The following is a 26,207-nucleotide window of genomic DNA, read 5'->3' as shown; positions in this document are numbered from 1 at the left end:
ACGAGACAGCAGCCCCTTACAGGAGGTGGTGTGGACAGTTTTGCAGATGAGGAAGTTGAGATTACGTGTCTGCCTGGGGTCCGCTGCAGACCCTCTGATAAGGGCTGGGGCCTGGGGCTGGCCCTTCTGCACAGGGGCACCTGAGGACGGGTCAAGTCTCAGAGAGCCTCAGCTGACCCTGGCAGGCTGTCAGCACCAAGAGGCTGCGGAGGGCAGGTGGGAGGCGCAGGCTGGGAAACCAGCTGCAGCTGCCGGACCAGCCTCAGGGCGGGAGGGCGAGGAGGTCTGGAGCAGAGAGGCGGGGGCTCCGGCGCTCAGCGCAGCGGAGCTGGTGTGTTGGGCGGGCTCCCCTGGGGTGACTCTGGCAGGCAGGATCCTGGGGCCTCCCTGACCCCTGAGCCAGCCTGGGTCTTCAGATACCCGGACCCCTCCGCTGCTCCAGCAAGCCGGGCCAGCTGCCCTGGGACAGAGGCTGAACCCGGAGTGGAAGACCTTCAGCTCCCACACAAAGTCCACGACTCTGCGGGGCGTGATGTGCGTGGTGCCGGGAAAGCGGCTGGGGGCGTCCTGCCGGGGACGGCTTGCTGGCCTGAATTCTAGACCTGGTCAGGGAGCGAGCCTGCCGTCCTCCCCCTGCTCAGCCTGTCCCGGCCCAGCCTTGTCTCCACGTGCGCGGGAGGCCGAGGCGGAGGGGTTCTGTGGAAGCCGTAGCGGGGGCAGCTGGACCCCAAGGCTGGGTCCCTGGCGGGGTGCAGGGGGGTGGGCGCTCGGAGCGGGCTGACCTGCCGTGGGGTGTCAGAACAGAGTCCTCTGTCAGTCACCCCGGGAAAGTCAGAGGCAGCTCCTCACCCTGGGCTCAGGGCCGTGCTGAGGTGTGGGAACCTGGCGAACCGAGCACCCTCTGCACCCCCTTCCCTCCTTCACTTGCTCGACGCCCCTGCAAGGAAGGCGCTGCGCCCGCACTGTCACACCGCAGCCCGGCCCGCGCGTGGACGAGGCTCTCGGCAGGCGCGGGGGACCCCGGGGCGGGCGGGTGGTCAGACCTGGAGTCCGGGGCGGGGTGCACCCCTGGAGCTGGAGGGAGTGCCCAGGAAATGAGGGGCACAGATTTGCATTACAAAAGCTAGTTGGGGTGTGAAGGCTGCAGGCCGGTGGCCCAATGAGGGGCATGGGGTTGGCGGGGGCGGGGAGGAAGCCCTTCTCCTCCCTTTGCTGGCGGCTCCCAGGAATTCTTCAACCCTGTCCTTTGGGCTCCGTTAATGGAAACGCTGCAGGAAGGGCAGTGCTGCCCGGGGAGCTGGGGAATCCCGGCCACCTGGCGAGGCCCGCACGCCCGTTCCTGTGTGGGCACGACGCCCCCTTCTGGGCTCACGCTTCCGTCAGCAGGGCCGTGAGCAAAGCCGATGCAGTTAGGAAGCTGCTGCTGGATTCCCAGTCAGCTGTCCTTTGTCCACGTGCGTGTGGCTTCCCACCCCGCCCCCGGGTGCTTGGGGCCCCTGAGGCTGCGTCCGTCCGAGCCGCGCAGCCCCAGGCTGGAGCCCCATTCAGCACCAGCTTCATCTGAGCTCCACAGCCCAGGTGGCCCCTGGAGCCGGGCCCGGGGGACCACTCGTGGGCCACAGGAAGGAGAGGCCGCCAAGGGGTGGGCCGTGCGGGGGCCGAGGCTGAAAGGCCCACCTGGCCTGCTTGACGGTTTTGCAGGGCTGGCGCGTGGCTGGCAACTGGAGACACACTGTCCGCCTGACGCCCGTTTCCTTTCAAAGAATTCTCAACCGTTATAACAACCAGGGCGTTGTTTGTCTGCACAGAAATTAGGAAACCAAGAATATTCATTTTTATAATGCAACCTCATACACTATGTGCTGGTTCTTTGGTTTTGATTTTTAAGAGTAAACCATAGATTTCCAGGATAAAAACTAGGAAGCCACCAACGCATGCTTCGGGGTCTGGGCTCTGTTTCCAGCCGGAACCCCCCCATCTCTCCCTCCCCCCTACCCCGCAATCCCCCTCCCCCCGGGGTGGATTCTGAGCTCAGGGCTTAGAGGGGACCTCTGTGTCTGTGTGGGGTAGGGATGGGAGGGCACCCACTTGTCTCCCCATCCTGAGAATCTGGGGACCGACGGGAACGTGGTCCCTGGCTGTCACTCTCGGCGTCCCAACCACACACCTCTGCCTTTAGGAGGGTCCGGGCCAGGGGCTGGGGGCTCCCCGAGCCTCTCGGAGACCCCTCCTCACCCAGCAGCCATGCCCACGCTAACGCCCCCACGTGACCCCACCCCCAGCCCCGCGCAGAAAGCCTGAAAGCCTGTTCCTTCCCGCGGGTAGCGGTCCTCGGAGGGGCTGGGGCTCGGGGTGGAGAGCCTTGTATTAGTGGCTCACGTCGGGGCATGGTGCTTTGGGGACTTTGTGGGCGTCTCCGGCGAATCCACTCTAGTGAGCATCTCTGGCACTGCCGGGGGTACTTATCCGCCGCTGGGAGGTGCGAGAGGAAAAGGAGGATGCCCACCCCGCCTCCACGGTGACCCCACGGTTGGTTTGCAGCCCGGCGAGCCCCCCCTCGCCCCCGCTCGGGCCTCAGGTGATGGAAGGGGGAAGGGAGGTGACCCCGAAGGCGGGACCTGCCCACCTCTGGGCGGGGCGGTGTTGGGGTCACTGCACGCACGGGCCTCGCTGTCGCCCCTGCCGGCCTGGCGGGAGCGCGGGGCGCGCGTAGACGGGGGGGGGGGGGGGGCTCTTCCTACGTCGAGGGGAAGGCGGGGTGTGCGCGCGCGTGCGTGGATATGTGAGTGTGCGCGGGGGCGTGAACACGTGTGAGTGTGTGTGCGCGCCCGCTCGCCGCTGGGAAGAAGCCGGAGGACATCCACGCAGGTGGTGAAATTCGGTTGTCTTTCTGGCCCCGCGCGTTTCCGCGGTTGCTGCAGCGGCCGCGGCAGCGCGGGTAACCGAGGGAGCCGGGAAACTTCCGGGCGGCGGGCGCGGCGGCGCGGCAGCTCCACGTGGCGCAGGCGGGCGGTCCGGTGGCTCCGGGCTGGGGCTCTCGGGGTCAGCGGGGTCCGGGCTCGGTTGCCGCCGCATGGGGACGGAGCTCAGGTGGGCGCTCCGGGGACCCCTGCGCTGGGGCACGGCCCTCCCCGGCATGCCTCGCGCCGCGTGTCGCGTGTCTTGGGGGGCTCGAGCGCTGAGCCTGGGGCGCCCCAGGGAAGGGTCACCAGTCGTTGGTGACTGGCCGCCGCCGCCATCCGCGTGCGCTCTGTCCCCGACGCAGCTGGCTCCATCCAGGGTCGGGGGCTGGAATTCAGTGGCCGTGAACTTGGGCAGGACGCGCTGCACCTTCGTCTTCATAACTAACCCAGACGCAGCAGCTCCCAGTGAGGGGTGTACCTGCTTTTGGCCACACCTGGGACTGTCACCAGCTGAGCCAGCGGCGCCCTCCAGCCCCGCACAAATATTCACAAACGTTGTGTCTCTTGTTAATGCCTTAATAAAAAAGCCCACATCTCACTACATCATTAAAATTGGGGTTTTTTTGGCTTTTGGTAACTGGTAATGAAAATGGTGTCCCCGTGAAATCTGGAGTATTACATTTTATGCAGTTAAATCCGTGTTTCTGAGGAGGGGCCTGTGGGTTTCACGAGCTGGCAGAGGAGTCAAGGCGTACAGGAAGCTGGGGCCTCACAGTTCACTGGTCTCTGGGGTGGGGGACGCTGCTGTCTCTCTGAGATGGGGGTGCCGGTGGGGTTGGCCACAGGGAAGCTGCTAAAGGCATAGACGAGGCCCTGGTGGGCAGAGCCCCAGTGAATTTTCTGGCCCCTGTAACAGCTGGGGGAACTGATTTCTCACACCTTCTCCTCCATACAAGGGTCCCAGGAGGCAGGGGCAGGGTCCCCTAGAGAGCGGTGGGGAGGGACGCGGCCCCAGGGGAGGCTGGGTTCAGGACTCCCAGCCCCCTCTGCAGCCCCAGGATGCAGGAGGAGGGCCTTAGGGCGCTAGTCTGTCTGTACCCATTTCCACCATCCAGTTCTAGTTGCAGGAGGGCCCTACTTGCACTGACAGATTCCCTGAGGACCCCCTTTTGGGGGATAGTGGCACTGGAAAAGCCAGCCAGGGAGTCTGGACCCAGTTCTCCAGGGGAGACCACCGGAGGGTCAGGTGATCTCTCAGACCTGCTCTAAGGGGGCATTCACTGTTGACCCCCCTCCTTTTGGGGAACGTCTTGCTGGATTTCATGGTCTCCTGGGAGGGAGGGAGGTGTCACATCGATAGCAGGGTAGGGTTAAGAGCTAGAGGTGGCACTGGGGGGAGGGGGGAGGGAGAGGGAACGCTGGTTAGGAATGAGGGCTGGCCATGGGAAGCTTGGGGCTCCGGGAAACATGGGGCCCCCATCCAGACTGGCCCCAAGGGTCACCCTCAGGCAGCAAGCCTAGGCCTCAGGCCCCAGAGTGTGGGCCCTGGAAGTCACCTACCTGCTGGCCTCTTCCCCTTGACCTCTGCCCCACCCCGCCGGGAGCCAGGGCTGGGGAGGGGGCGTTGTCACTAGTCTGTGTGGCACAGACAAGGCAGGTTGGGACATTTGAAGATTGGATAAAGCGCGCAGTTCGCAGTTCGAGGGGAGGTGCAGGGACAGGCGCAGCTGGGCGTCAGCAGGAGTGCTCGACTTCAGCTGTGTCCCAGGAGGCCGGAGGCCAGCGGGGCCGGGCCTTCTGAGTGCCCTCAGGCTGACCAGGGAGAGCCAGGCGGGGGCAAGGGGACCCTCTCGCCAAGGGGCCCGCTGGCCAGGTGGCGTTGGCCACCACAGTCTCGGACACACAGCACAGCCACCCAGAGCTGCCCAGAGAGAGATACAGACTCAGGAGTCGAGGGCGGTGGGGACGACTGGGTGGGCCTCAGAGCTCAACACCCTTGGAAACGCTCCCAGGGCGCGGCTTGGCTCCAAGGCTGCTGAGGCCGGAGTTACTTATGTCAGCCCCGAGGGCCGCCGGAAGCGATGAAACATACAAGCAGCTGGGAAGGAGGACCATCTGAGGGGAGGATGGCGAGTTTATTCCCTCGGCTCAAGGCCCCCGTGAGGGGAGGGGAGGACACACAGCCGCAGGAGGGAGTAAGAGGCCCCAAAACACTGGGGGGAGAGCGGTGTCCATGGCTTTCAGGAGAAACCCGGGGACCCGCGGCAACAGGGGAGCGCTGTCTCAGGTTCACCTGGGCCTGATCTGGAGGCTCCAGATGGGCTAAGCCCCGCTTGTTGGGGTCCTAGGTCAGCTCACATTCGTGTAGAGGTGTGGACCACAGCTCATGCTGGGTTAAATCCTGCCGGTGGCCGGTGGCTGGCAATGGCAGAGGTGGGGGTGGCCCGTAGCACCTGGCTGCCCCCGGGGGGCCGTGCCGGGCAGCTGCGGGATGTCCCCGAGGCGGGGACGCCGGAGGCCGGGCGGGAGCAGGCGGGGCGGCAGAGGAGGGACACGGAGGAGGAGGGTCTGCGGCAGGACGGGGGGCAGGGGCTGGGCTGGCGGCACGAGGGGGCTGAGCAGGGGGTGGCTTCACAGCGCATGGGCTCGCAGCACACAGGTGTGCAGCAGACAGGCTCGCAGCAGACAGGCTCGCAGCAGACAGGCGTGCAGCAGACAGGCTCGCAGCAGACAGGTTCGCAGCAGACAGGCGTGCAGCAGACAGGCTCGCAGCAGACAGGCTTGCAGCAGACAGGTTCGCAGCAGACAGGCGTGCAGCAGACAGGCTCGCAGCAGACAGGCGTGCAGCAGACAGGCTCGCAGCAGACAGGCGTGCAGCAGACAGGCTCGCAGCAGACAGGTTCGCAGCAGACAGGCGTGCAGCAGACAGGTTCGCAGCAGACAGGCGTGCAGCAGACAGGCTCGCAGCAGACAGGCTCGCAGCAGACAGGTTCGCAGCAGACAGGCTCGCAGCAGACAGGTTCGCAGCAGACAGGCGTGCAGCAGACAGGCTCGCAGCAGACAGGCTCGCAGCAGACAGGCTCGCAGCAGACAGGCTCTCAGCAGACAGGCTCACAGCAGACAGGCTCTCAGCAGACAGGCTCACAGCAGACAGGCTCTCAGCAGACAGGCTCTCAGCAGACAGGCACGCAGCAGACAAGCGTGCAGCAGACAGGCACGCAGCAGACAGGCTCTCAGCAGACAGGCATGCAGCAGACAAGCGTGCAGCAGACAGGCACGCAGCACGCAGGCTCTCAGCAGACAGGCATGCAGCAGGCCTGCTGGCGGGGGAGCAGGTGCGGCAGGAGGGCTGGCAGCTGGACTGCGGGCAGCACGAGGCCGGGCAGGGCTGCTGCAGGCTGGTTGGTGGCAGGGGCTGGACATGCAGCTCACTGGGCGCAGACGAGGGTCAGGCAGGGGCCGGGGCGCAGCAGCTGGGGTCGCGGCAGGGGGCTCGCAGCAGCTCTCTGGGCAGTCGTCCACCTGCCAGCAGGGGCCGGTGCGGGGACCGGGCAGGCAGAGCCGCCGCCGTAGCTCAGGGCGCTGGAACAGGCGGACAGGGTGGCCGTGGCCGTGGTGGGGGCAGGGGGCTGGAGGAGGGTGAGCGTGTGAGTGTGAGTGTGATGTGCTCGGCTGTCGGCTTCACCCCTCCTGGGCGTGTGTGTTGTCCTGGGAGGCTCCACGCCCTCCCCCCTGGTTGCTGCTGAGAGCAGAGCCCACAGGACAGGCGGCATCTGTTGTTTTTCCAGGAGTCGTTGCTCAGCTCCCCAAACTGGCTTGGGACGCCTTTACTCGTCTTTGTCCTAGAAAGCAAGCCCAGGGTGGGGCGTAAGTCGGCTTGTCATGTTAGGCGGTGTCGCGCGTCGGGGCCGGGGTCTGTGGGCGCTGGGTCAGGGCGAGCGCTGCTGGGGTCGCCCAGCTGGCTGAACGAGGTCACGTGCCTCCGCGGCCGGAAGGTTAGAGGGGAGGTGTACTTGGGTTCTAAATAAAGATAACGCGAGTCATGCTTTGTAGGCAGCGCTGGATCAGTGTCCGAGGCAGCAGTAACACCACAGCAGACGGCATGGCTCACACACAGAAATGTGTCTCATAGTCTGGACGTCGGACGTCTGAGGTCAGGGTGCTGGAAGGGCTGTTTCCTTCCAAGGCTGTCGGGGAGAGTCTGCCCCAGGCTGTCTCCTAGCTTCTGGGGCTTTTCTGGCAATTCTTGGGGTTTCTTGGCTTGTAGAAGCATCACCCTGATCTCTGCCTTCACCTTCACAGGGCTTTTTCCGTGTGTGCCTGTCTGCGTCCAAATTCCCCCTTTCATAGGGACACAAGCAGGTTGGATTAGGGGCCACCCCAAAGACCGCATTTTATCTCGATTATACCTGCAAAGACCCTATTTCCAAATAAGGTCAGATTCACAGGTGCTGGGGGCTGAGGCCACAGCATCCTATTGCAACACCATTCAGCCCCTCGTTAAGTGCTGTCCCTGCTCTGAGGCTGGCGCGTGGCCAGAGTCTGGGATGGAAGGAAAAGCTGAGCAGGTGTTCTCTCTTCTTTCTCAGGCACAGTAGTGAAGGGCGGGGTGCAGGCGGCAGGTGGCCTGACAGGTTTGGGGCACACCCACAATTTCTGCCCGTCCAGGTGTGGTTTGAGCTCATGGGTTGATTTTGTTTTTAGTTTATTTTATGGGATAATCATGAAAGGAGCACAGAGAATTCACGTAGGCCCGTCTTCCAGGTTTCTCTAGAGATAACGTCGCACAGAACTGTAGATCAGTTACCAAGTCTTAGAAACCAGCATTGGGACATTACTATTCACTAAGGACAGGCTTTTCGGATTCAGCAGTTTTCCAGGAGTGCCCTCCCTCTGTTCCAGGACCCCACGGTGCCTTCATCAGCTCTCCTTAGTTGGCTCTAGTCTGGGACAATTGCTCACAGTTTCCTTGTCCTTTGTGACTGTGACACTTTTGAAGAGCAGTGAGATCGGGTGTGTTGTGGGCTGTCCCTCAAGTTGGGTTCGTCTGACATTTTCTTACGATTGGACTCGGACTGTTACATTTAGGGGAAGAATCCACAGAAGTAATGCGTCCAGCAAAGCAGGGGTTACTTGGTGTTGTTGTGTCTAATCACTGAAGATGTGACTCTTTCTCCCTTTGTCGGTAATAAATATCCGGGGGAGATTCTTTGAGACTTTGCAGATACCCTCCTTCTGCTGAAACATTTGCCCTGTGGTTGCAGCGCCCCTCTGGGGATCTCGCCTACAGCATGGTAACTATGGTGTGTGCTAATGGGATTTTCTACTTCTACGGCCCATCTCCAATTACTAATTAAAATTCTTCTCTAAGGAAGAGTTGTCCCCCCCACAATATGTTTATTTGTCCTGTTATGGACTAAAGAACGTTAATTTTATTGAGTTCTACTACAATATTATCATTATTTTCTTGTTCGAATTGCTTCAGCTTTGGGACAGTGACCCATCTTTGACACTTTGACCACTGGAGCTCTTTCATTCGGCCCTTGGACCCTTCCAGCATCCCTGGAATCAACCACTTCTCCAAGGAGCCCAGGTCCCTTGTAGCGGATGGTGGCATTTAGAAACCAAGGCCTGGAGCCAGGTGTGCTCACCGCCGCTGGCACGTGCCCCATGCCCTCTGGTGGAGAGAGCAAGGAGGTGCATGTATGTCAGCTAACATGCCTGAACTTAGGGGGAACGCCTTCAGTCTTTCACCGTTAAGGATCGTGTTAGCTGTAGTTTTTTCTAGATTAGCTTTCTGAGGCTAAAAGTTCTCTTCTGTTGCTGAGAGATTTTATCGTGAATGGACGTTGGCTTTCATGAAATGCGTTTTATGCGTCTGCTGAGATGATCATATTGTTTTCTCTCTAAGTCTGGTCACATGGTGAAGTACATTAACTGATTTTTAAAAACTTTTTGTTTTGAAATAGTTATAGATTCATGGGAAATTGGGAAACTGGTGTAGAGAGATGCTGTGTACCCACATTGATTGATATTTTAATATTGAAGCAGTCTTGAGTTGCTGGATAGACCCCACTTGGTTGTGATGTATTGTCTTTCTGGCATGTTGCTGGATTTGATTAGCTGGTATCTTGTTCAGGATTTTCACATCCGTATCCGTGAGGATATTGGTCTGTAGTTCTCTTTCACTGTAACATCTTTGGCTTTGATAACATGGTTTTCATCATAGGAGTCGGCAAAAGCTCCTTTTCCATTTTCTACATGGCATTTTGTCTTCTTCAAATACTTAGTAGGAATTTCTAAGAAACTGGAGTTTTCTTAATAGATATAGGAAATTCCAGTTATTTGTTTCTTCTTTCATGAGTTCTGGTAGTTTTGTTACCAAACCAAACTTGGGTCCGCTTGCCCGTGCACAGTAAAGCCAATCCGCTGATGCCAAATTGTGGTGAAGTGCAGTGCAGTGTTTACTGCAAGCGCTAAGCAAGGAGTTCAGGTGGCTGATGTGCTCAAAAGACCTGAACTCCCCACAGGCTTCCAGGAAAGGCTTCTAAAGACAGGGTGAGCGAAGGAGTTGTGGTATGTGATCACCTCGTGATTGGCTGGTGGTGAGGTCATCAGGAATCAGTATCATCAGCGTACTGGTTCCAACCGGTCTGGGGTCTCCGTGCTGGTGGGCAGCGTGCAGTTAACTTCCTCCACCTGGTGGGGTTTCAGTATCTGCAAAGCAGCTCAAAGGACGTGACTCAGAATAGTATCTTTAGCCCTTGAGGAGGAACGAAAGTTCTTTGACTTTGTTTACTGACTAAACCATCATTATTTTGTCTTGCTTGACTGTCTTCCTTTGTTTCTGCATTGTCTCACTTCCCTGATTAAATTTATTCTTTGGAACTCAGGGAAGGCCTAGGAGGCTAAAGTTTTTCTACCAAAAAGAGGCAGGTGGAGGCTATGGGGGCGCCGTGTCCCAGGAAGGCCCCACAGGGTCCTGCTTGGTTACAGTTTGTGCCTATCAAGGAGTTGGTCCATTTCATCTAAGGTTTTGAATATATAGGCCTAATGTTGTTTGTAGAGTCTCCTCATTATCCTTTAAATTTCTTTTTTAAAATTTATTTTATTGAAGTATAGTTGATTTACAATGTTGTGTTCATTTCTGCTGTTCAGCAAAGTGATTCAGTTATACACATAGACACACACTCTTTTTCATATTCTTTTCCATGATGATTTATCACAGGATATTGAATATAGTTCCTTGTGCTGTACAGTGGACCTTGTCGTCTATCCATCCTGTATATAACAGTTTGCATCTGCTAATCCCAAACTCCCACTTCATTCCTACCCTGCCCTCCCCCTTTGGCAACCACAAGTGTGTTCTCTATGTCCCGGAGTCTATTTCTGCTTCCTTTTAATTTTTTTTTTTTTTTTTTTTTGCGGTACGCGGGCCTCTCACCGCTGTGGCCTCTCCCGTTGTGGAGCACAGGCTCCGGACGCGCAGGCTCAGCGGCCACGGCTCACGGGCCCAGCCGCTCCGCGGCACGTGGGATCCTCCCGGACCGGGGCTCGAACCCACGTCCCCTGCATCGGCGGGCGGACCCTCGACCACTGCGCCACCAGGGAAGCCCTCCTTTTAATTTTTGAAAAATGTTTAGTGACATCTCATTTTTTGTTCTTGACACTGATACATTGTTTCTTCTTGTTTTTCCTTGTCAGCCTGGCTAGAAGTTTATCAATTTTATTGATCTTCTTGAAGAACCAGCTTCTTCAATGAATTTTTCTTTTGTTTCAATCACATTGATTTCTGCCCTCCTACTCCCTTCTCCTCACTGGGGGTTCCACTTGCTCTTCTTGTTCAAGTTTCTTCAGTGGAAGCCTCAATGGTCGGTTTGGTACCTTTCTTCCTTTCTCATGGAAGCGCATAGGACCACACACCTTCCTCTTCTTCAGCTGCACCCACACATCCTTTCCGTGCGGACCATCCTGGTCTATAATCTGAGGCTTTGAATGAGCTGATCTCCACGGCCCCTTTCACTCTGATTCCACAGTTGCTGGATTCATACACAAGTTTTAAGGGTAGTAGAATCAGGGGGAGTCACGCGCAACAGGATTTGGGGGCAGCTGAGGCTCTGGGTGCTGAGTGTTTGGACTTCCACTTTCTGCAGCCTGAGGCCACCGCAGCCGGATTCATCGCTGTTCAGGTTTTCACTCGCCGGGAGGACATGCGATAAGGGAACACGGAAAGCTGGCTGGATCAAAGAATGATCGCGCCCAGCGGGTGAGCACTGTTTTTATTGCAAAGGTCCCTGAAGTCGGGGCTGCCCCTTCAAGCTCGCCTCACCCACCTCGGCTCCCGGTAGGAGAAGACGGGGAGGAGGCTCTTCAGATCAGTGGAGATGCCTCTGTGGGCGGAACTCTGTGGGCGGAACCCCGCGGGCAGATAGGCATCCCGTCCAAACCCCCTGGTCCCCGTGCCAACCCTGCCGCCCGCGTGGCGCGCGCGCTATCTTCACCTCCTGATTGTCCACGTGCCTGGCGAGGCCACGCGGTTGCTGGACCCAACGGAGAACATCTGAGGAGGGTTCGGGTTAGGAGCTGGCAAGCTTTGGCCGGGAGATGGGCTGGTTCTGCTCCGCGTGCGGACTTCCTGCGTCAGCTGACTAAGGCCTCCCGGACGCCCTGTTGCCCGTTTATGTGAAGTGAATTCACGTCAGCTGTTTACCAGCTGCGTGGATCTTACTCAGGAGACCTACCTGGCAGCCCTGGCAGCTGCCCTCTTGCAGGCAGACACCGACGCTCTCGCAAATTCATGGGGGAGGTTAAAAAACCAACCCACAAAGTGGCCCCGTGCAGGGCTGACTGCACCGTGAGAGGTGGGCAGGCCGTCTCCCCGTCCCTGAGCGGGAATCCCATTCAAGGAGCAGCTCCTGCCCGCCTGGCAAGACTCCCAGCCCCTCCCACAGCCCGCCAAGAAAGGGGGGACCAGCCTCCGAGAGGTCAGCACAGAGGCCGCCGCGGGAAACGGCGGGGTCCGGGAGAGCTGGGTGCAAAGGCAGCGGTCGTCGCTCTACGCTCTGCTCGGCCCACTGGGCAACGTCAGGCTGCCCCAGGGGCTAACGCAGACTTTGGAGGTTGATTGCGGGGGGGGGACGTGTGTGGATTTGAAAGCGTGGATATGTGTGCAGCCCGAGCTGGCCCAGCGGGCTCTGTTACGTCTACTGCTCATTGCTGGTGTCCTGCTCTTCCGATGCCTCCCCTGTAGCTCCCGTGGCCTGGTCACTATGTGGCCTTTGGCTTTCTAGGCTCTGGATATCCCAGGGACATCCCACGCTCCAGCCTCGAGAGCCCAGGTCCCATTCGAAGCCCAGCAGCCTTGCCTCACTCCACATTCCTTGACGTCGTTTAAAACAAGTGAAGAAAAGCAGATTTAAACACACAACAGGGACACGCCATTTGCCTCTTTGTGCTCCATTGTTTTGTAGTTGGAGTATAGTTGATTTACAATGTATTAATTACTTCTGTACAGCAAAGTGAGTTGGTTTTAGATATATATACTATATATATATATTCCTCTTCAATTCTTTTCCATTACAGTTTATCACAGGATATAGAATATCCTGTGCTCTACAGTAGGAGCTTGGTGTTTATGCATTCTGTAGATACTAGTTTGCATCTGCTGACCCCAAGCTGCCCACCCTCCCCCTCCCTCCCCCTCCCCCTCCCCCTCCCCCTTGGCGACCACAAGTCTGTTCTCTATGTCTGAGTCTGTTTCTGTTTGGTAGAGAAGTTCATTTGTGTCGTATCTTAGATTCCACATATAAGTGGCATCACGTGATATTTGTCTTTCTCCGTCTGACTTACTTCACTTAGGATGATCATCTCTAGGTCCATCCATGTTGCTGCAAATGGCATGATTTCATCCTTTTTTATGGCCGAGTAATATTCCACTGTGCATATTTTTTTGTACCACAGCTTTTCTATCCACTCACCTGTCGATGGGCATTTAGGTTGCTTCTGTGCTCCATCTTCATATTTTTTTCCTGTTTCCTTTTTTAACCAGTGTAATAGGAGAAAAGTGATACTTTGCCACTGTTTAATTTACATTGACTGTATTGACTTAGCTTTCGTCATATTTGAGTTGTTTCTTTCTTAGGTTGCCTGCCTTTGGGGTAAGGATTGTGCGTATGTTTTCCTCGCTGGTGTCCTGGGTGCCTTGTTCCTTCTGTGTGTTCACCCCTTGTCGGTCTCAAGAGCGGCAAACCCCCCTTTCCTGCTCTGTCCTGTGACAGCGGCACGGCCCCTGGTCCTTTATCGAGTGGAAGCCCTTGTTTTGATGCGAGCAGAGGGGCCATCTTCTTTCTCATGGTTTGTGTCTAGTGTTGAGAGATCTTCCTTAAGCCCAGGTCACAGAGAGAGCCCCCGACGTCTCCCTCTGACGTGGAAGTCTCACCTTCCACCCCAGCTGGAGTTGCTGGCCTGTGTCCTGTTCAGGGGGAAGTCGGGCCTGGCTTATCTCCCCACCGAAGCCCAGTTTCCCCACTACCACCCACTGATCGGCCCACCCTCCACGGATCTGCGTGGAGCCCGGACCGTGGGTCATCCCTGCTCGCCTGGGCCTCTGAGCTCTTGGACCCCTGTCACTGGTCCGTCTGCCTCCTCCTGGGCCCAAACTGGGCTGTTCTGTCACTATGGCAGTGTCATCGGTCCTACTGTCCCGCAGGGCAGACCTAATAGTAGCCTCGGCTAAATTCTTGGAAATGAATTGCTCCTGGTCCCTGGGCACCCAATGAACTCAACGAAATCCACAGAGTAAAGAGGATCTTACTGGCCATCTCGTTCCCCTCCCTCCCCACCCCCAGTGAAGGGGCCCATCTCAGAGACCGTCTGAAGCTGGCCGGGTGTCCACCGGGCTGCAGGCCTGTGGCTCATACCTGGGCACCCAGCATAAGGCAGTTGCCCCTCCCCCAAATGCCCTCCGTCTTCACAGCCCCCGCACGGGGGGCCTCCCCAGGGGGCTTTTCCGGGGCACGAGGAGCCTGGCTCCTGGCCCGAACTGCTTTGACAGATCTCGCAGGCCAACCACGGGCCTCACGAGGACGCTGCCCACTCCCCGCAGACTTGGGGCCCAGCCAGGGCATTTCCGTCCTTAGGGGAGCTGGCCTCACCGGCCACGGCCACACTCACACACGCACACCGGCGCTCCCGGCCTCCTTCCAGGCCTCCCGTGAAGACGCTCTCCCCACTCTGGCCCGCCCCCCAGTGCTTCCCCACCCGGGGCGCTTTCTCCCACTCCCTCCCTGGCCCCAGGGCTCATCAGACCGCAGGTGGCTTTTGTCCTGGGCTCCCTGGCACGCCCGATGGCGCCCTTCCGGGGGGCGGGGGGCCTTGCTGGCGCCGTCGCAGTGCAGAGGGTTAAAGTCTTCACTCTCCTTCCGCTTTGCCTGTTGCTGTGGTCGGCTCCTCCGACACCTGGCGGCTCAGCTCCTTCTCCAGCTCAGCTGAGCCCCTGACACGGACAGTCGCCACACTCCCATCTTACAGACGAGGAAACTGAGGCTCGGAGAGGTGCAGCCAGTCAGTCGTGGGCCAGATCTTACGATGCTGAGGTCTAGGTCAGGGCCCTACTGGTAGCCGGCTTTGAGTTCATCTCTCTGTGGCCGCCACGGTCTCTCTGCTAAATTATAAGCACCACAGGGCAACGACTGTTTATTTTGGAAACTGGCATTTCAAGAAGACTTTGTGGAACAGGCGAAGACCACGCAAACGAGGGCAAGCCCGGCTCTTTACCCCGCTGGCTCTGGCAGGGGCCCACCAGCGCCACCTGGGCTTGGCAGGGGCTCAGGCAGGCACAGCTGAGAGCGGAAAAAGGAAGGCCCAGGTGTGGCCTGATGGAGGCCGTCGGCGAGGGAAGCTGGGGGCGGACCAGCAGCTGCGCCCCATGTGCCTGGTCAGGGAGCAGATCTGGTTTTCTCCGTGGGGTCCTGAGCTGGACGTGGGGACAAAAGTTAGGGAAGCTGGTGGCCACCGGCCACACTCTGGCCGTTCCGGGCAGCGGCTGCCAAGGTTGTAGGTCAGGCTTCTGTGGCCAGGCGTCTACGGCTTGGCCATCGTCTGTCAGTCTGTCCAGCCCATCAGCATGAACCCACCAGGCGCCAGTGTACATGTCCCGGCGGTTAACTTGCTGGACTCTATCACGTAGGCCTCTGGATGTCCTGGGTGGCACTGGCCTTTGTGAGCTCGGTCACTCATCCATGCCCGCGTCCAGCGGGCCTCTCCCAGGGAGGCACGGATGCACTGTCTCTGTTAACCTGGAGAACCCAGAACCCTCGGCAGGCGGTGGGCGTGTGGCCCAGGCACACGTGGAGAGAGCCCGTGTGGGTGAGTCCCAGCCAGGCCACAGGCCTCTCGGGCCTGCATGGGTTCTGGGGGGCGGGGGGGGGGACCGGGAAGAGGCTGCTTCAGTTAAACAGTGGAGGGAGAGAGACACTCGCGCTGAGACTAGCCGAGTTCGGGCCCCCCAGTTGCCGGTGCCCGGGGCTTGGCCGGGCTGAGGCACGTCCCGGAAGCCGAGCGGCCTGCCTGGTGGGGGGCCCGTGTCTCCCGAAGGGGGGGCCGGACGCCGGTGGGGCCACGGCCAGACAGGGCCCGGGACCCTGTGTCTCTCGGTCTGTGGGTGAATTTAGGGCGCACGGTGTTTACTTAGAGCCCCGTGCTCCCCAGGGACCCCAGCCAGGCACAACCCCACGGGGTGTGGGATCTGACCCCCGGCCTGGGCAGCCCGAGGCTGGGGTCAGGGTCCGTCCCCCAGAACACGGATGCCCCTCCACCCCTGAGATGCCAGCCTCCTCCCTGGCGTCTCTCTGGGACCCCGTCCCCGACACACACGGCGGCCTCGTGGTGACCTCCGCCCTCGACGTCCGAGTACCTCAGGGCGCCGAGCGGCGAGCGCGTCTTAGTTTACACGCACGTGCTTTCCCAGCAACGATGCTCGTTGCTCCCAGGCTGCGGCTCGCTTTCAGGGGCGTAAAGGACAACACTGCCCTGCCCTCCCGTCGCTGAGCAGCTGCCGTCCCTCCCTCGCCACATCGCCCAGAGGGCCTCGCACGCCCATCCTCCCGGGCACTGCTCAGGCCGCCACATCCCTCGGTCTCGCTGTCTCCCCCGCGCTGCCCCCTGGGCTCCCTCGGGCCGGAGTCCGGCTCTGCACGTGGCCGGGCCGCCCACCGCCGTCCAGCCTGCCCTTGGTCCCCGCGCCCTCGGGCACGTCCACACGCCGTGGGTGCCTCCGGGCGCCTGAGGAGGCCCCTCTCCAGGAGGAGGTGAGCGCCCCTGGCCGTGCCCCGGCTCGATGGCCCCAAACCCGGTACCATGCTGAGCGCTGGGGCGGGGCAGCGAGCGCGGTCCGGTTTTAGGAGCCCAGCTCCTTGCTCGCACAGCTCATCCTCTTTCCCGCGGTAGTAAGAGCTCCCTGTGTCCTGGACGCAAATCCTCTGTCCTCTCGACCTTGCCCTCTCGGTGCTGCTCTGGTCCCGCTAACCACTGACCTTTCCTTCCGTGTCTCACGCTCTCACTGTGAGCTGCTCTCTCCTCCTCTCTTCTTCGAGCTCGGTGTCTTTCCTCTGAACTGGTTCCGAGAGGCCTCTTGTTCCCTAGATTCCCATGACTTAATGGAGAAAAGGAGCTCCTGTCTTCTGCTTCATCTGCCCCCGTCTGTGACGCCCCCCCCCCCCCGCACTCTCCCCTCAGTGCCGCGCTGGTGGCCCTCGGGCCGCTGTGAGTCCCCGGGCGGGGGAAGGGGCAGCCCCGGCGAGGACGGGGGCCTGGAGCGCAGAGGGGGCGTCCTCCGCTCTCATGGCCGCAGCCCCGCTGATTTGCTGACCGATCCCCGGGGTGCACCGACCGCTGGCTCCAGGGCCAGCACCCCTGTGTTGGGCTCAGAGCCCTTAGCAGGACCGCCAGACTCCCAGGGAGACGGCTCTGGGCAACAGCTGTTTCCTTCGCACGCGCCCGTCATTTGTCCCGGGCCACGGCCTGCCACGTGGTGGCCGAGTCTGGAAGGGGCCGGGGGGCAGCCATGGGCTCTGCTCCGAGCCAGCGCTTCCCTTCCACGGTGGGGCCGGGTGGGCCGTCTGGAACCCCCACCTCTAGTCACAGGCGCTCTCTGCCCTCCGCCCTCTCCTTTCCTATCATCTGGGCCCAGGTGAGTTTTGTTTCTGATGACCTTGAACTGCAGAGCAGGAGCCTGTCTGCTCCTCTACAGCGTGTGGGGAAGGCAGTGCCCAGGCCAGGGTGGCGTCCAGGTCCTGTCGGGGGCCCTGGCCTCTGACAGCACCACCGGGACCGGGTCACAGACGGTGCTGCTGGGGGCTCGGGCGTGCCGTGCCGGCCTCGTCTCAGAGCCCGGAGGCTCCCCGTGTGTGAGCCTGTCTCCCAGGGACCACGGGCTCCCCGGGGTCAGGTGGCGGCTTCCCTTTGCCCCAGCACACCCAGCACAGTGCGTGGTGGTTGACTTGAAAATGGCAGCAAAACCCAGGGGGACGGGGTGGAAGGGTGGGGAGGAGAGGTCACGGTCGACCCAGGTGGGTCGTGACCCCTTGGTGCCTCCGTTTGCTCACTGGATAGACAGGTGTCGACCGAAAAAAAATGCACAACCTGAAAGTTGAGAGTTATGGTTTATTCAGCAGACAAACCCGAGGACTTAACCGGGACACAGCATCTCAGGTGGCTCTGAGGGACGGCTCCGAGGTCAGGGCAGAGCCAGGATATACAGGAGTTTTGTAAAAAAAAACCAGGTAGTCAGACCATCAAAAGAATGCTGTTGATTAAAGAAAACCAGACATCTCAAGTTAAGGAATTCAGTGCATTTCCGTGTATGGGAAGGTGCAAGAGTCCGGGCTCGCTGAAACCATTCCTTTGCTGGGCACCTCGGCTCCCTGGGGCCGGCGTCCCGTGCTTTCTCATCCTGAGCCTCCCCACGGTGCATGGGGACGGCTGTAATGTGATGGCTTGATGGCCGAAGCCCCCTTTGTTTTCTGGCAGGAGACGTTCTTAGTCCACACGGGATACGCCTGACGCCCTGCTCACAAGGCTCTTTTGAGGGCCCTGTAGGACACTGAGACCAGAGCCCGCACACACACACCTGGGCGCCCCTGTAAACGCCCCGGCATAACCCACGTGCGATTTCCTTAACACAGACCTGCGGCCTCTGGACATCCTGGCAGAGGCGGTCCCTCCTGATGGCACTGCAGTCGGGGTCCGGGTGACACAGGTCCAAGGTGCGCGAGGACTTCAGCTCTCAGCCGCTGCCCCCCACGACCTGAGCTTTCCTGCGTCAAGGATTTTCTTCAGATGCGACCTCTTCCCGGAAGAATTTTCCATCGTCGTAACCTTGAAAGTTCCCAGTCTCCCCCCTAAGGTCAGTGACACTTCCTACTCTTCCTGTAGAATGACCCCCCCTTCCCGTACCTTTGCACGTTCTCAATGCCGGAGCGTGTGAAGGGCACGACTGACCCGGTCAGGAGGTCAAGAGTGGCCGCGGCCTTCGCACGGCACAGGGAGTTCACCTCTGTGCTCTGTGACCACCTAGAGGGGTGGGAGAGGGAGGGTGGGAGAGAGGGTGACGCAGGGGGAAGAGATATGGGAACATGTGTATATGTATAACTGATTCACTTTGTTGTGAAGGAAAAGCTAACACACTATTGTAAAACAGTTATACTCAACTAAAGATGTTAAAAAAAAAAAAAAGAGTGGCCGGCCTTGATAGCTAGTGAGGTCCCCATCACTGTGAGTATGCAGGCAGAGCCTGTGTGACCATTTGTTAGCAGTCTGTACAGCAATTATAATTTTCTGGTGTGCTAAGCTGTCCAAGGCTAGGGATGAGGCTCAGAGTTTTTAGTCTCACATCCATTAGCAGGAAATGTAAACAAAATAACAAAAACATACCTTGTGGGGTCTGTTCACCTGTGGTTTGCAGTCCCATCCACCGCAGATCCAGCTAACACTCCCACCGTCCCCGGCTAGGATGGAAGCGCCCCTGGAGGTTTCCCCAGGGTCCAGGACAAGGCACTTCCTAGGCGTGTGACCAGTCCTTCGCATTCCAAGTCAGTAGCCTCGATTCTCTCGTAGCCAAGATTCTCCCAGCTGGTTTTCTGTCAGCTGTGCTTCCATCCTGATGCCCCCCCGGGGCTTCTGCAACTCATCCTCATCTTTCTGTACGAGCTGCTCTCAAACCCAGCGGCGGAGCTTGCAGCTCCGGCCATTGCATTTTCAGTTCTGTAATTTCCATCTTCTTCTTGTTTTTGTTTTTTGTTTTTTTTTCCCGCGGTACGCGGGCCTCTCACCTCTGTGGCCTCTCCCGCTGCGGAGCACAGGCTCCGGACGCGCAGGCCCAGCAGCCACGGCTCACGGGCCCAGCCGCTCCGCGGCACGTGGGATCTTCCCGGACCGGGGCACGAACCCGCGTCCCCCGCGTCGGCAGGCGGACTCTCGACCACTGTGCCACCAGGGAAGCCCTTCTTGTTTTTAATGTAAATGCCAGTTCTCGGGGGAAAGTCTTTGTCTTGTCAGCTGCTTTCTTGAACGAGACTCCAACCTGCGGGTCCACCAGAGGACTGGCTCGCCGTCAGCTCCATCTCTTTATTTCCTGTCATGCTCGGTAACTTTCTAACAGGTTCTTTGAGATATGATTCACACATCTGAGGTGCACAGTTCAGTGGTGTAGGGTGCAGTCAGCGGCTCAGTGCAGCCCTCAAAACAGCACGTTGTAGCTCATGCTTGGAGAGAAGCCCCGAGCGCTCTGGCTGCCCCCCCCCGCACCGACCCCACTCCCTACCCCCAGCACTAAGCAGCAACTCATTGACGTTCTGTACCTGCGGGTTTGCCTACTGTGGACATTTCCTAGAAATGGAATCATATACTGTAACATATGATCTTTGTAACTAGCTTGTGTAGTATGTGTTCAAGGTTCACCCGTGATGTAGAGCGCATCCGTGCTTCATTACTTTTTATGGCCACGTCATATTTTACTGTGTGTATATAGCACATTTTGATGACCCCATTCATCGTTGATGGACGTTTGGCTTGTTTCTACCTTTTGGTTATGATGAATAATGCTGCTATAAACATTCATGTACACATATTTGTAGGGGCGTGTGTTTTCATTTCCCTTGGGTATATATACTTAGGAGTGGAATTGCTGAGCCTTAGGGTAACTTTATGATTAACTTTGTAGAAACTGCCAGACTGTTTCCCAAGGCAGCTGCACCATCTGTTATTTCCGACAGCACTGGATGAGGGTTGCAGCTTCTCCACATCCTCACCAACACCTGTTATTGTCTGACTTCTTGGTTCTAGTGACCCATGTGGGCCAGAAGCAGTATTTCATTGTGGCTTTGATTTGCATTTCCCTGGTGAATAATGATGGTGTGTATTTTTTCATGTGTGTATTGGCCATTTATGTCTCTTCTTTGGAGAAATGTCTTATCAAGTCCTCTGCCTAGTTTTTAATTGGATTATTTGCCTTTTAAATTGTTGTGTTATGAGTTCCTTATGTATTCTAGATATAAGTCCCCTATCATATATAGGATTTTCAAATATTTTCTCTCATTATATGGGTTGTCTTTTCATTTTCTTGATGGTGTCCTCTGAAGCACAAAACTTTTAAATTTTGATGAAGTCATATTTACTTATTTTTTCTTTTCTTGCTTATACTTTTAGTGCCATATCTTAGAATCCACTGCCAAATCTGAAGTCATAAAGATTTACCCCAAAGTTTTCTTCCAAGAGCTTTATAGAATTAGCTCTTATATTTAGGTCTTTGATCCATTAATTAAAGTGGAAGGTTAGGTTTGAGACCTTTCTTCTTTCTTAATATAGGTACTTACAGCTATAAATTTCCCTCTAAGAAGTGCTTTAGCTGCATCCCATAAGTTTTGGTATTTTGATCTTTGTTTTCACTCGTCTTAAAGTATTTTATTATTTCCTTTTTGGTTTCTTCTTTGACCCTTTGGTTATTTAGGTGTGTATTGTTTAATTTCCACATATTCATGAACTTCCCACTTTTTTCCATTATTAATTTCTAATTTCACTCTGTTGTGGTCAGAAAACATACTTTGTGTTATTTCTGTCCTTTTTAACTTATTGAGGTTTGTTGTCTGTCCTAGCATATTTTCTCCCCTAGAGAATGTTCCACGTGCGCTTCTGCAGAATGTGTATTCTGCTGTTGTTAGGTAGGGCATTCTACAGATGTCTGTTAGGTCTTGTTGGCTTATTGTGTTGTTTCAAGTCTTATGTTTCCATTTTGATCTTCTCTCTAGTTGTTCTATCCATTATTGAAATTGGTATTTTACAGTTTTCAACTAATATTGTTGAACTGTCTATTTTCCCCTTCGTTTCTGTCAGTTTTAACTTTATGTATTTTAAAGCTCTGTTATTATTTGCATGTATGTTTATAATTGTTATATATTCTTGATGGATTGACTTTTTATTATTATAAAATGCCTGTCTCTAGTTACAATTCTTGTTTAAAGTCTATTTTATCTGATATTAGTAAAATATTAGTATTTTCTTGTGGTTGCTGTTTTCATGATGTATCTTTTTCTATCCTTTTACTGTCAGTCTATTTCTCTCTTTGAATCTAAAGTATGTCTCATGCAGAGAGCATACAGCTGAATCATGTTTGTTTATGCAGTCTAACAATCTCTGCCTTTTGATTGTGTTAATTATTTGCATTTATGTTATTACTGATATATATATATAGCTGATCCTCATTATTCACAGATTTTGTATTTGCAAAGTCACCTACTTTCTAAAATTGATTTGTAACCCCCAAATCAATACTTTCGGCAGTTCCAAAGTCATTCATGGACATGCATAGAGCTGCAAAACATTTGATGTCATGGGAACAACATGCATGTTCCCAGCAGAGGATGACAAGGCAATGCTCTGCCTTCTCGCTTCAGCTCATACTGTAAACAGGTGCCCCTTTGCTGTCATTTGGAGCTACGTTCTCCACATTTTTGAGCTTTTCACTGGTGACCTTGCTGCTTGAAGTGGCTCCCAAGCATAGCGCTGAAATGCTGTCTAGTGTCCCTATAACTGCGAGGCTGTGATGTGCATTAGGGAGAAAATACATGCATCAGATGAGTGCCATTCAGGCATGAATTGTGTTGCTGTTGGAAGTGAGTTCAGTGCTAATGAATCAACAGTAAATATTAAATACACATTGTGAAATAATACCACATCTCTATCTATCTATCTAACCCTGGCTAATATTTGGTATTTGACCCTGGTTTCTGACACAGATCTCCTAATCCCTTGGAATTTCCTGGGATAGGAGTTGTCTCTTATTCTAATAAGGCAACTCTTGGTGGGCTCCTGGATGGGAGAGGGTCACCAGAAAGACCAAGCCTTGATTAGTAGCTTTTGGTACTTTCAGCCCCTCCTCCTATTCTCCAAAAAGGGGAGAGGGGCTAGAAATTGAGTTAATCAATGCCTACAAGATGAAGCCTCCCTAAAAATCCCCAAAGTACAGGGCTTGGAGAGTGCCTGAGTTGTTGAACATATCCACATGCCAGGAGGATGATACACCCCAACTCCATGGAAACAGAAGCTCCCGCACTCAGAACCCTTCCAGAACTCATCCTATGTATCTTCATGTGGCTGTTTATCTGTATCCTTTAAAATATCCTTTGTAAAAAATCAGCAGTAATAAGTAATCTGTTTTTCTGGGTTCTGCTCTAGCAAATTATTGAAGGAGTCATGGGAACCTCCAATTTGTAGCCAAGTCAGACAGAAGTTGTGCATCACCTGGGTGCCTGCTTACTTGTAATTGGCATCTGAAGTCGGGAGCAGTATTGTGTGACTGAAACCTAACCTGTGGGGTCTGTGTTGACTCTGGTTAGGGTCAGAACTGAATTGACTTGTAGGACACTCATATGGTGTCAGAGAATTTGTTGGGGTGGGTGAAGACCCACACATCTGGTGTCAGAAGCATTCTTCATGAGAGTAAAGGAAAACTCAGTGCATTTTTCCAAGACACACATAACACAAGGTTATGTATTGATTAGTTGATGAAAATGAGGCTAGAGGCTCACAGGAACCTAAATCTTTATTTCCCCTAGAAGCAATGGTTCAGTACTTGCTAATTCAGTGTTTGCAGTGACTTTCTACAACAATAATGAGCATTAACTGTGGTTGGATTTATGTCTGCTATTTCACTTTTTCGTTTCCTATTTCTCATGTCTTTCTTGTAATTGTGTTCCTTTAGTCCTTTTCTACTGCTTTCTTTTACTTTTAGTAAATATTTTCCAATGTAGCAATTTTATTTCTTTAATGATTTTTTCATCATGTATTTTTAAGTTTCCCTTTGCTCTAGGGTCTATCATGTATTTATTTTAACTTATCAGAATCAACTTCCAATTTATACCAACTCAATTCCAGTGATATATAAAAACACTGCTCATTTTTATATGTAACTCTATTCCTTTCTGTCTTTTTTGTCCTTCCTGTTATAATATTTCATCTTAAAATGTTAAAATTCCAAGAATATATTGTTATAATTATTACTTAGTATACTTTTATGATTTTTAAGAAGATTAGAGAAGAAAGGAATGCAAAGCTTTTGTTATCTTAGCCTTTTTCTCCTTTCTGGTTCTCTTCACTTTTTCCTGTGGATTTGAGTTCTTATCTGCTGTAATTTCCTTTGCCCAGTACAGTTTTGCTCCCATGTACCTCCTTTGTGCTGATGTTGTCAAATATATTGCATTTCTACAGACTATAGGCCCCAAAATACACTATATACATATTGTTTTATACAATATGCTTTATACATATATTGTTTTATAAATTGTGTTAAATCAAGTAAGAGAAGAAACAAGAAAAATTATGCATTTGTATTGTCTTTTCTAGTTACATAATTAACTTTACTGGCATGTTTTTTTTTTCCTGTGGACTGGAATTTCTGTCTGGGGTTACTTGCTTTTAGCCTAAAGAACTCCATTTAGTATGTCTAATAAGATGAGTCTGCTAATATCAACTTCTCTCAGTTTTTATTTATCTGAGAATATATTTTCCTCCATTTTGAAAAATAGCTTTTTTGCATATAGGATTCTTGATTGACAATTTTTACTTCGAGCATTTTGAATACATGGTCCCACTGCCTCTGGTCTCCATTGTTTCTGATGGGAAGTCAGCTGTTAATCTTGCTGGGCTTCCCTTGTGAGTGACTCAGCATTGTTCTCCTGCTGCTTTTGAGATTTTCTCCTGGTCTTTGACTTTTAGCCTATCTAGTATGATGTGTCTGTTTGTGAAACTTTTGTGTTCAAAAGATTGAAGTTCATCAAGCTTCCTGGATGTGTGGATTAGAGTTTTTCAATGCACTCTGACAGTTTTAAGCTATTATTTCTTTGAGGTAGTATTTCTCCATTGCAGTCTGACTGCCATGTGGTCCTCCAGCAGAGTCCCCAGCCCCACCCAGCAGAGGTCAGTGAGGCCTCATCCTGAAGCCCACTGACCCCCAACAAGTCCCTGATGGAGCCCTGGCTACTCTTGCAGAGGCCTCTGCAGCGGAGCGCATCACCAAGGGCCCTGCCCTTGCCCCTCAGAGACTTGGCAGAGTACAGTGGCTGAAGAGTGAGGACACGAGGGACCATGGCCAGATGTCACTAGGTCCCAGGTGTAGACCGAGCACTGGGGCATGGGCTGCTACACACTGTGCAGGTGTCTGTGGACAAGGCTCCACGGACAACGAGGCTCTGCTACTGAACGTTTATTACGACAGACTCCAGAAACTGACAACAGAGGGTCAGGTCACAGCCACCACATCCTTCTGCCTGTGGCGGGGGGGGGGGTGCGCTTGAGGGAGGAGATCTTGTCCTAATTTGCACCAGGGGGCTGTAGGAACCCCTGATATTGTCTGGAGCCCCCTGATATTGTAGAAGAGGAGGAAGGTGTGAGCATTAAGACTCTATCAGGGGAGGTTCTATAAAAGTTCAAGCTGCAATGAAGCAAAAGGCATTTGCCCCCACGGTCCTCTCTGCACTAGCCTGTGCCCACATCCCTGCCCCTCTCTGTGAGCCAATCTCTGCCCCAGGAGGACACCCGTGTGCCACGAGGCCGGCCCCTGCTCAGCCCCCTTGTGCCGCCAGCCCAGCCCCTGCCCCCCGTCCTGCTGCAGACCCTCCTCCTCCGTGTCCCTCCTCTGCCGCCCCGCCTGCTCCCGCCCGGCCTCCTGCGTCCCCGCCTTGGGCACATCCCGCAGCTGACCGGCACGTCCCCCAGGGCCAGCCGTGCTCAGGTCCCACCTGTGACTTGGTCCTGGGTTGGGTGGCAGCCCCCACTCGGGACAGGGTCCCCTTCGTCCCCTCTGTCCTGGCCTGACTGACCTCTGCTCCTGCCCTGGGAACCCCGGGCTTCTGCCTCCCAGAAGGCGCCTCCACCCACCTCTGGGTCACCTGTCCCCTCCCAGCTCCTCTGCCTGGGTCACTTGGCCTTGACTTTCATCCTGTCAGTGCCTCCTCGGGCCCCCGGATAAATGAACTCACTTCATCACCTGATCCGATTCCTTCCTCTCACCTTCACTTGGGGGAAGCACGGGGTTTTGACCAGACACTGGTCTCCTCCAGCCAGGAGTATTCCCAGGGGTGAGGGACTGAGAGCCCCTCAGGTCAGTGGCCTGAGCCCTCTGGGTGGGGCCCCTGCCCTCTCCAAGAAGGTCAGCGCCTGCTCAGGCTCCGTGGTCCTGGGGCGTGAACATGGGGGAGTAAAGATGTCCGTCCACCCGGAGGCCCTGGCTGTGATGCCACCGTCCTTCCCAGCCACCCGCCTCACGGGCCCAGCCACCACTCTGAGCATTTTGTCCTTCTGTGTCACGTCCACCCATTCCATGCACTTCCTGAGACCTGGCTCACGGGAAGGCTCCCTTCACGTGGAAGATAAGTGCAGGGGCCACACGTGCCCCCTCAGCACACGGAGTGGCCAGAGGCCGTGTGACCCAAGCTGTGCAAATTGATTTTGCTAAGTTAGGTGTTAAATTAACCATGAGGACCGTGGAGTTTTTCCACGTCTTTAGTGTAACAGTTGCGTGGATTCATTCATAGTCTTACATGGGCAAAGACTTGCTAAAAAACTATATCCTATGTTTAACGTATCTGCTTAGCGTTCAGCTGTAACCACTTTCATTTCTTTACGCTTTTTAATTGTGTTAGGCTAGAAATGAACAGACTCTAAATTGCACTTACGTACAGTCAAGTATATATGGTCTCTCCTTGGTCCGAGCTGGAAAATGATGTGCAGCTGGGGTTGCTGGCATTTGGAGAT

At 55.2% G+C, this 26,207-nt stretch overlaps 2 protein-coding genes across 5 annotated transcripts in view; one reads left to right on the top strand and one right to left on the bottom strand.

Moving 5' to 3' along the window:
• Positions 1-26,207, top strand: part of TSPEAR (thrombospondin type laminin G domain and EAR repeats) — a 54,609-nt gene that overhangs the window by 2,216 nt on the left and 26,186 nt on the right. For all 4 annotated transcript variants that reach the window (XR_010840885.1, XM_059064047.2, XM_067035234.1 and 1 more), the window contains exon 2: positions 18,086-18,306. Coding sequence is in view for 3 of the 4 variants with exons in the window: in XM_059064047.2 (XP_058920030.1) it covers positions 18,086-18,306 (221 nt within the window). In the remaining variant the exon portion in view is untranslated. The remainder of the gene's footprint in view (positions 1-18,085; positions 18,307-26,207) is intronic.
• LOC131757582 (keratin-associated protein 10-2-like) lies at positions 5,288-13,491 on the bottom strand. Its single transcript, XM_059065220.1, is given in 6 exon segments — positions 5,288-6,000; positions 6,225-6,290; positions 6,293-6,469; positions 6,472-6,532; positions 11,233-11,307; positions 13,342-13,491. Coding segments are annotated over 6 exon segments (1,242 nt in total).

Source organism: Kogia breviceps, chromosome 5, assembly GCF_026419965.1.
Source record: "Kogia breviceps isolate mKogBre1 chromosome 5, mKogBre1 haplotype 1, whole genome shotgun sequence".
Classification (NCBI taxonomy): Eukaryota; Metazoa; Chordata; class Mammalia; order Artiodactyla; family Physeteridae; genus Kogia; species Kogia breviceps.
The sequence above is the reverse complement of the archived record's forward strand: the minus strand, read 5'-3'. Positions and strand labels throughout refer to the sequence as shown.